General features: G+C 33.7%; 1 protein-coding gene across 4 annotated transcripts; it reads left to right on the top strand.

Annotated features, from left to right (window-relative positions):
* LOC109193046 (serine/threonine-protein kinase TOUSLED) lies at window positions 1–7,733 on the top strand. 4 transcript variants are annotated; one of them, XM_019343835.1, is made up of 16 exons: window positions 1–325; window positions 508–735; window positions 1,250–1,339; window positions 1,497–1,694; window positions 2,072–2,179; window positions 2,278–2,322; window positions 2,640–2,752; window positions 3,633–3,699; window positions 4,070–4,136; window positions 4,659–4,756; window positions 4,841–5,020; window positions 5,194–5,404; window positions 5,542–5,806; window positions 5,994–6,048; window positions 6,765–6,926; window positions 7,230–7,733. In XM_019343835.1, exons 2-16 carry the CDS (start codon window positions 532–534, stop codon window positions 7,323–7,325), a joined length of 1,959 nt encoding a protein of 652 aa, XP_019199380.1. In that variant the 5' UTR covers window positions 1–325; window positions 508–531; the 3' UTR covers window positions 7,326–7,733. The 4 variants fall into 4 exon arrangements, with proteins under 4 accessions (XP_019199380.1, XP_019199377.1, XP_019199379.1 ...); XM_019343832.1 differs by having other exon boundaries at window positions 477–735; XM_019343834.1 differs by having other exon boundaries at window positions 446–735.
* Window positions 7,734–10,143: the final 2,410 nt, after the last annotated feature.

The raw sequence follows: 10,143 nt of genomic DNA, 5'->3' as shown, positions 1-10,143 counted from the left end.
TCCTTTCTTTCCTATTCTGCCAAGGAAAAAAATTGAGTTGTGACCTGACTGACTCAAACGCACCTCACCATGCCCATTTCAAACATCATCCCATAGAACGCATACTGGATTCAATTCTCCTTTCAAAAGGCAACTCAATTTCCAGATTTCAAAGTATCATCTGTCCTAAAACGATCCACTTTCTTCCCCAATCTACTCCCTAGATCAGTTTCTGGAAACCCTAACTCCTCATCTTTTCATCAATTTGTTTGTGTGCCTTCCAAACGTTGAACTTCAGGTGTGGGCCTTCTCGGAAATTCTTTTGACTTGAAGAGTTGTGTATCCTGTAAGTCAGTCATTCCAAGGAAAACCGATTTCTTCGTTTTTTACTGCTCATTTTTTTTTCTTCTTCTTCTTTAATTTTCATTGCAACTTGTATGTTTTCAATGGCTTTCGGGTTCTGAAGGTTGTTTTCACTGGAGTTTCTGTTCTGTTAGTTTACCTGCATTGGGGGTTTTCTGTGAACAGGACATCTTCGGTTGAGGTTTTAGAATGTCGGACGACTTGATGCTTCATTTCACCTCAACCTCCTCGAACCAATCGGACAATTCTAAAATGGCGAAGCTCGAGGCACGGATGGTACGCAAGCCCGCTTCCGCTCCTCAACAACCCGTTTCCTGGCCTTCTGCTGCTAAATTCGGGGATGCTGAGACCCTGCCGGAGCCGGTGGTGTCTAGTGATTCCGACGATGACGACGTGAGTTCCTGAATTTCTTGTTTCTATCGTAGTCACTTGGTGTATATATATATATATGCAGTGCACAAGGTGCTCATCTTCTTCATGTCGTTGCTCTATGAACTTCATTCTCTCCCATTTTGATCTTTCAGTAGATAATAGTTTTCATATGGAGCAGTAATGATACAGTAGCAAGGAAAGATTGTATTAGCTAAATGATAATCTTACTTACTGGATTCATGACAACCTTTTTCCATCTATTAATGTAGTTCTGACTTCTGAATTTGATTCCAAATAAGTTAACTGGCTTGCACTTCAATCCATTATAAATAAACTCTGCTGTCATATTTTGTGTGAGAGATCTTTGAGAGGGTCCATGTTCATATTGGAAATTCAGGTTTGCCTTTGATAAATGAAAGAACCATGTCCAAATAAAGAAGTAGAGATAATTATTCAGTGGTTTTACATTAAACAGTGATTTTTTAAAAATTTTCCGCTTCCATATAACTTATACATTTTTGTTTTCCAATTCCAGAATGGAGGCGAGTTTCTTATACAAGCAAATACTTCAAAGCGCCCTAGACTTGAAGAAGATACCAGCTTAATTGCCTATGGAAATGTTGAGGTGCATTCTGTTTTAGTTTGGGTCATAATTAGCTATTCTTGTAGTATCTGCAACTTAGATACTTATCTTCCATAACTAGAGATGTTTCCTAATAATCCTTTATAGCTTACCATTTTAAAATACTGAATGCACTAATATTTAAAGAAATATTTTTTAGGCAGTGGCGAATACAGGAAAGAAGAGCATAGAAATTACAGACACCAGCAAAGTAGGTTCAGAAGAAAATAGAAGGAGACAAAGCCGTGGTAGGGGAAACTCTGCTACAGGTAGAGGGCGTGGTTCCCGAAATGGAGATCAGACAAAAGTCCCAATGCCTTCTCCATCAAATGGTCAACTTGAAAACTCAAACCATATGGTTAGTTCTCCCTGAAGTCATACTTATTGGATGGATTACCTCTATCCAGTATCCACTAATTGTGGGCTAAGCGCTATGCATGTGTTTGATTATTTTTGCAAGATAAGAGGCTTAACAGTCATAATATTTGATTTTTTTTGTTTAATTTATTGGATATATATTTTATTGTTGCCACCACGAGTGGTGCATATTTTGTGTCCTCCACTTGCCCACCAAATAAAAAAGGGCACACAGAAATCTTGGCTTTGTACTTCTTGATGAACAATTGAGCTTACCGCTAATTTTGCTTTGAGAAATATATTCAGTCTTTCCTTGTTACAAGGTTTACATCTCTTCTATATCATAAATACAATTACCCTTGATGTGAATGAAATCAGGATGAGATCAATTCTTTACGAGCTAAAGTAACAGCTTTGGAGGAAGAACTAAAGAAATCCCATAAAGAGGCCTCTGATTATCAACATATGTATCAAGAACTAGAGAAGGCATAGCAATATTCTTTCAATGTTGAGCTTTTCTTTAATGGTTTATGTTTTCAATCATTATAGAAAATGAAGTATTTTGTACTTGTTTGTATGTGCAGGAGCTGAAGACACTTAAAGATAATGAGAAGCAGATGAAGCCAAAGGTTTGTTTACCATTGTTTCTTTTGTTTAAGTTCAAAACAAATCTTTTTCTGTGATTGCAGTAAGTATTCATGTTGACAAAGTTCTCTGACCTTCAGCTTTGTCCATTATATTTCATTTCCTGTGTTTCTGTGGAAAACTAGATGAACTAAAGTGTATGAGTATGTCAGAACGTCTGTAACAAGACAATAAGCTAAAGTGGAGCCCTTTTAAAAGTTTTTAAGGATTTTATGACTGGGGTCTAAATACCTGTTAAATCTTATATTATATTTTTATTAATCATTAAATCAGATGATTCACTTGTAACTCTGTGGTGTAGATAACAAAAATAATATCAGAATTGTTGATATCTGTTTCAAAAGCGGAGAGACATGAGGCACGGATGAAAGTGCGTCAAGATTCTCTGAGATTGGGTAATGTAGGAGTAATCAGGTACCTTACCTTTGTCTTACTTCTGAAGCTACAGGTTTCTATTCCATGCATGCATTTATAGAGTAAGGCAGAATTAGTAAGACAATATATGCCAATTTATCTATTGGGATAATGATGCATTTTCTCCTGTTTTGTCATATTAGATGCAGTCATCCAGATTTCTTGTACTTAATTGGTTTTGAGCTTATCTTCAGTAATATTGCAAAGCTGCATCAGAAATATGTAAATATTTTCATGAGTTCCCCTAATCTCTATCTTCTCTCCCATTTGAGCATGGCCAGGGGTTGGGTGGGTGAAGTTATCTCAAAATGTTGGCTGTAAATTTGTCCATTCTTGATTTCTTGTTGGCTTGTCATTGCTTTAGTATTTGTTTTGAGCAAGGTGCATGACATGTAACAAACTGAAAAATCCAAAAGATAGGTCCTTTTTAAAATCCTAATGCTTTTGGTGAAAGATTGATATATTTATTGTAATTTGATTTGGAATGAAAAAGAAGAGTATTAAATTTTCTATTTCTTCTTGTCTTCCTCATCGTCTTCTACTTCCTATTTCTAGTTATACCATTAATCTCTTTAATTAATGCTTTTGGAGCTTATATTATACTAATATAGTTAAATTTTCCCTTCTAAAAGAGCTGAATTGGAGCTCACTTAAAAAAGTTAAAATGAAGAAAGCATAAATTGAAAACAGTAAAATGTTTGTAGTGTTTAAATTAGGAAAATAGAGATCATTTTGGAACAGATTGAAGAGGAAAGTATGACAAATTAAGTAGGCCGGATGAAATATTTAATTCTGTAACGTCATTTTGCTTTTTAAGTATCAAATCTTTGGAAATTCTAGTTGCAACTGTTTCATTTGTTTATGTTTTAATGATTTGTAGAGCTGGGACAGTGATATCTGAGGCATGGGAAGATTCTGAGCTGATCAAGGACCTCAATGTGCAACTTGTGTGCTTCCTATTCTTCTCCTTTTTAATATCCACACACACACACAAAGTTATTGATGGCACAATATCTTTTTTTCTTAATCTGTTCTTTTGGACTCTAGTCAAAAACCTTAAAAAGCTTCACACTACTATGAAATAATGATAGATTATGGTTGTGGATGTGAAATAAAACATATAAATTATGAAAAGAAATACATAAAAATTTGAGTTAATCTTTTTGGCATATTTTGCTTTCCATTGCTTTGTTTTAATATTCAGCAATTTTAATTTCTGTTAACTTGCTTTACATTTGTCTCTTGTTGGCATTGCTTCACAGACAAGGACTTATTACTATGGTTTTTGTTCTTATTACTATTCCTATTACATTACAGAGAAACTTAGCAGAGAGCAAAGAATCTCTTGAGCGGCAGAGAAAGTCCAAGAAGAAACGACAGTTAGGTAAAGTTTCCCATCTGCAATATGAATTTTTATACTTTATATTCTTTTTCAGCAGTAAGGGTGTTTTGCTTCTAATGCTTGTATACCAAGTAGAAAATGGTTGATACAAATGCTGTAGGGCTTCTTCTCAGTAACTTTAGTCTGCATGAGAAACCTGTTTGTTGATATTGGTGGTTAGTTGGTGACATTGTTATAAGGGGTAGTAAATGTGTATGTGATGTATTACTTACTCTTGTGTGTTTGCCTGCTGGCTTCATAATAATGTTCAACCATCTCAAGATGTACAACTGTCTTTGGCTACTTGACCTATGATTGAGCCATATAATTGTCTCATTGATGTTCAATTAGTCTGTTGTCTACAATGTTTCCAAGTTGAATGGGCTTTGTTATATGCCTAAAGCTAGGATGCTTGATCATAGGTTTTTTTGTTTGCTTGTTTGTTTCGTTTGATATTTAACCTCCCTTACTATTTTCTTGATTACTTGTCAGTTTGACCAAATTTTATACATGTTCTAATTGCAGATAAAAGTGATGTAGTAGACGAAGAAGCTGGTAGTCATGAAGAAGATTATTTCTCTCAGGATGAATATTATAGATCACGTTTAGCCAGCATTAAGCGGGTATGCTTATATATTACAGTCTTAACAATTATTTGTGAAATTATTTTTACATGCATTGTATTGTTGAGCTTGCAATTTGTGTAGGAGGAAGAAATGATGCTGCGTGAAAGAGATCGCCTTGAATTGGAGAAAGTAAGGCTAATACGCGAAATGAAACGCATACGTGATGAGGATGGTTCTCGTTTCAACAGCTTTCAGATTCTGAACCGTCGATATGCATTGTTAAACCTTCTTGGTAAAGGAGGGTTTAGTGAGGTTTATAAGGTATTTTCTGAACTTAATTGCCAGTTTCCTTGTTTAAACTGTTTCCATTTTGCGTAAAATCCCAAAACATCCTAGTTTGTTGGAATGAAAATTTAGATTAAAACATAGTGGTAAATGATGTTTCCTTTATTAATTTATTTATTTTTTAAATTTGAAACCCAAATATTTGGCAGGCTTTTGACTTGGTGGAACATAGATATGTTGCGTGTAAGCTACATGGGCTAAATGCTCAATGGAGTGAAGACAAGAAGCAAAGCTATATACGACACGCAATCAGGGAGTACAACATCCACAAAACTTTGGTGCATATTAACATTGTTCGTCTTTGGGATATATTCGAGATAGACCAAAACACATTTTGCACTGTCTTGGAGTACTGTAGTGGTATGTACTCTCTTTTGAAATGCTGGTAGGAGCTAGGAAGAAATAAGTTGCTGAGCTTCATCATCTTGTTATTTATTAATATGAGGATAGTGAAGCATATTTGTCTTTAATTTATTGCTTGTAAACCTTTTCTGCAGGAAAAGACCTTGATGCAATTTTGAAAGCAACGCCAGTTTTATCAGAATTTGAAGCCAGGTTTATCATTGTTCAGATATTCCGTGGCCTTGTCTACTTGAATAAAAGATCACAGAAGATTATCCATTATGATTTGAAACCTGGGAATGTTCTATTTGATGAGTCACGTATTGCGAAAATGACTGATTTTGGCCTTAGCAAGATAGTAGAAGATGACGTTGGGTCAAAAGGCATGGAGCTCACGTCCCAGGGAGCTGGAACATATTGGTGAGTTGCACATGAGTTGCAGATTCATTAACACTTCCTGCTTGGTTATTTTCCTCATGCCCATTTCCACAACCAAAATGAAAGAAGAAAGTAGATTTTTGCTCTTTGGGAAGGATGGTTTCAATCCCACTTTTAACTTTAAAAACTTTTTATTGATCTCTGCTTATTGTTTCTGTTGTCACTTCAGGTATCTACCTCCAGAGTGCTTTGAACTAGGCAAGACACCTCTGATATCATCAAAGGTCTGAGATTGTTTCACATCAAATTCTGCATATATATTCCATGTCAGGATAGAAAACACTATACCTGTTGACCTGAAATCCATTAAAATTTCCATAGTTAAATGTTTTTGTTGTTTGTTAGAGCATCCACAATAGTGGAGATATTTTGTGGTTTTTGAGGAGTTTTTGTAAGTGTGATTAGGAAAGAGAATATGGAAGGGGAGAGAAAAAAGAAAAAAAAGAAGCAAAATTGATTTTTTTAAAAAAAATAATATTAAAATGCACTGTCAGGTGCGCCTGGCTCACCACAGGGCGCGTGCACTGCACGTGCCTGTGTGGCCATAGTTTGTGCACGAAACGCGCACAGCGTGATTTTTTTTTTTTTTTTTTTTTTCTGACGTGATTACTGTTCCAAAAACCATGTCTTGCAGAGGCTACCCAATCTTCTCTCTCTCCACTTCTTTTCCCTCCACATCACCACACACTATTCCAAAACCCCCCCAAAAAAACCTCTGATAATGATGCTCTTAAATATCGCTTTCTTGCATATTTGAATGTTATGTAATTTTCGGGAACTTTTGGTGCCTTGTTATATTGGATAAGGAATACTAGATTTTGTCTAACGATTAGCTTGCTTAGTTTAGTCTAACCATGTTAGATCTGCATGATCCTGTGTGATTTGATAAAGTATGAAGTATGATTTACAGGTAGTGTTGACATTATTTCTTTGGTGATAGGTTGATGTTTGGTCTGCTGGCATTTTGCTCTATCAAATGCTATTTGGCAAGCGTCCTTTTGGGCATGACCAGACACAAGAACGAATTTTACGAGAAGATACTATAATTAAAGCGCGGAAGGTGGAATTTCCTTCAAGGCCAGCCATCTCCAGTGAGGCAAAGGTTATTTTTTCCTTTTTTACATATTTAATTACAGTTTGTTATTATTTTTATTGGTACTTTAAAAGGCAACTGAGGTGTTAGGTGGATGTAATGGACAGGGCAAGGCACATGTACCAAATCATCTGCCTTGCAATTTTTGTTTTCTAATATTTCAGAAATTAGAAAAGAATTTAAAATTATACAGAAGTGAATTAAAATTCAAATCATCTGCCTTGTAATTGTCTGTTATTTATTCGGAACAAAACCTTCATATAACTTGCTGGTTTTAATCCATATATTCATTGTATCGTTGGGTTTATGCAGGAGTTTATTCGCCGTTGTTTAACATATAATCAAGCAGAGAGGCCAGATGTCTTGGCTATAGCTCAAGATCCATACCTAACTTTCCCAAAGAAGTAATTAGATAAAAATCATCTCCCCTTTGGCTGAGGCTCAGGATGGCAGGAAAGGTATATCTATCTCCATGACTTTTAGGTGAAGGAGATTAACTACAGAATCACAGGGAATTTTGTATAGTAGTTGTAAAGCTTATATCCCTGCATCATTATTCTTATCCGAAAGGTGTTAAAGTTATAATTCAGTTCTCATGTTCTGGATTGCATGGGTGGGTTGCGAAAATTGTACAATCTGCCAGTCCGGTTTTATTTTCTTTTTTCGTCATTGGTTTGTATATTTTGTTGTGGAAAGGAATTTGTAATTCATAGAAAAACAGCAGGAATTGTGAGTTTGCACAATTATTGCACAGTTGTTGCACAATTGTTGCACATCTCAGAAAAATATGCTATGGCATCTGCTTTTGCCTGCTGATTACTGGCTTGTTAATTTTCATTCTTTTCAAGTGTTAAGTCTGTTATGATACCAGCCTAGATGTTCAAGCAATCATTATTCTCCATGAACCAATGAACCAACCCTCCATATAGTTGTGTGAATCATGAATAAAAAGTATATTTTTAATATATTAAAAATACATTATTTGTATACTGAAAGTATATTATTTGAATATTGAAGGTATATTATTTTATATACTATCAAATAATGTATATTCAGTATATAAATAATGTACTTTTAATATATTAATAATGTATCTTTTATTCATGTTTCGCATATTGTGTGAACCCTAGAAATTTGCCATGTTCAAGGCAGCTTGCCTATGGCATTGGAGACAAATTTTACTGTGGACCATGGTCCAAAACGGTGTTGTTTCTTTTAAGTGAAAAGAAAGGTCACTTGTTATGTGTAATTAGTTATATTTGTATAACATATTTAATTTCATTTTATATACATTGTAGTTTAATTTTAGTACAATTAAAGTTTCATTTTGTTTCAACTACAATTTCATTTGACATTATACATACAGTAGTTTTATTACATTGAGACCTGCATGTGATTGAATTTCATTTTATTTTTATTACAATACTACTAAATTATAATTCTAATTCAACTATGGTTTGATTTCATTGGACAATATATACTCAAATAAATGAAATTGTTATTCAGTTTTATTTTATATACATTGTAGATTAATTACAATACAACTAAATTATCATTTTGGTATTTTTAAAAAAGTATCATTTTGATATAACTACAGTTACATTTGACAATATACACTTAATATGTGACTATATGAGACATGTTATTCGGTTGCATTCTATACATACTGAGGTTTAATTTATGAAAATTTAAAGCATTATTATAATTTAATTTGACAATATACACTCGATATGTGAGACATGTTATTCAGTTTCATTTTATACATACTGCAGTTTCATTTCAACACAACTAAAGTATCATTTTAATTCAATTATAGTTTCGTTTGATAATATAAACACAATTTGCGAGACAAATTTTAGATACACTATAGTCTCATTTTGTGTTTTGAACACACTAAATATATAATATAATATTCCCTTTAGCTAGACAGTATTAAAACAACAATGTAATGCAATGCAGTGAAACTAAAGAACAGCTCGCAAGCACCAACTACCATGTAGTGATGGAATCCCGATTATTCATCCAAGTGAATGGTCAAAGGTTCAAACTTCGGTGGGAGCTTAGATTCTTTGAGTTGAAAATATTTGAAAAAGTATATAACAAATAACACTTGAAATAATTCAATCTCTCCCTCAAACACCTATAGAGAAGGTCTCCTCAAACACCACCTATTCAATTCCAACTTTATTCCTCTAGGGAATGTATCCTCCGGGCAGACTAAATGAGAGATGGGCTTTTAAGGGGGTTATATGCATAATTGAAAGATTAAATTATCACTATAATATAATTGAGGAACTAAAATAATCGTTTTCTTTTAAATATATTTGTTTAAAGTTATTATTAATAAATTTTTGTATGTAACGATAGTGAAGCTGAACGAATTTGAGAATACATTTGTATGTAACGATGTTAGAAACACATTTGTCAAAAATGAATTTCTCGATTTTGTTCGAGTTTAACATAGTTTATGCTTGTAATAACTTGCTTGTTTTATAAAAACCTTCACAAGTTTCTACGTATCAGATTGTTTTACATGGTTTGCATCACATCCCTTCAAATTTTTTATGTGATTGTTGTGTTGCATTTACGTAAAAAGAAATATTTGATGATATTTTAGACTATTTGAATGTATTTGGTTGAATTTCTCTAAGATTTTAGAGTTCGGCTAGTAATTTTAGGTTCTAGTGTTGCAAAAATTCTGCTTAGGTGCCGGTTGACCGCCTAGCGTATCACCATAATCTGTGGTACGGTCTAGGCGCCCGGTCATCTAGGCCTTTTAGGCGCTAACCGCCTAGGCTTCCTACGCACCGACTAGACCGCCTAATTGGTCAATTAGCTATTTTTTTAAATGAGTTATTTTACTCAAAATGACATCATTTTGAATGAAATAATCCTAAATTATTCAAACTCTATATGGTTTTAGGATTAATATTTAATATTTTAGTATTAATTATTAAAATATTAAATAATTTATAATTATTAGTCTTAAAAAATTAAAAATATTTAAACATATCTTTAAAAAATTAATTGCCACCTAGGCACTAGGTGCCCTCGGGCGCCCAAAGAACGCCTAGTTATTTTTTCAACCATGTTAGGGTCAAGCACATTTAATACTGTTCCACCCTTAAAAATTGACAATTAAACCCTAAACTAAGTATGCGATATATATTATTTTTAGGTTCAAACGCATTATTTAGGAAATGAATAAGGGTCAAATTAGTAAACA

This window comes from Ipomoea nil, unplaced genomic scaffold, assembly GCF_001879475.1.
Source record: "Ipomoea nil cultivar Tokyo-kokei standard unplaced genomic scaffold, Asagao_1.1 scaffold1834, whole genome shotgun sequence".
NCBI lineage: Eukaryota > Viridiplantae > Streptophyta > Magnoliopsida > Solanales > Convolvulaceae > Ipomoea > Ipomoea nil.
This window is presented reverse-complemented; position numbering and strand designations above follow the sequence as displayed.

What these genes read in the sequence shown, in the direction of transcription:
- LOC109193046 (XM_019343835.1), top strand. Translation starts at nt 532, where the DNA reads ATGTCGGACGACTTGATGCTTCATTTCACCTCAACCTCCTCGAACCAA. An exon ending in TTGCCTATGGAAATGTTGAG is followed by an intron (nt 1,340 to 1,496) that starts GTGCATTCTGTT and finishes AATATTTTTTAG; the next exon opens with GCAGTGGCGAATACAGGAAA. An exon ending in GGTAATGTAGGAGTAATCAG is followed by an intron (nt 2,753 to 3,632) that starts GTACCTTACCTT and finishes AATGATTTGTAG; the next exon opens with AGCTGGGACAGTGATATCTG.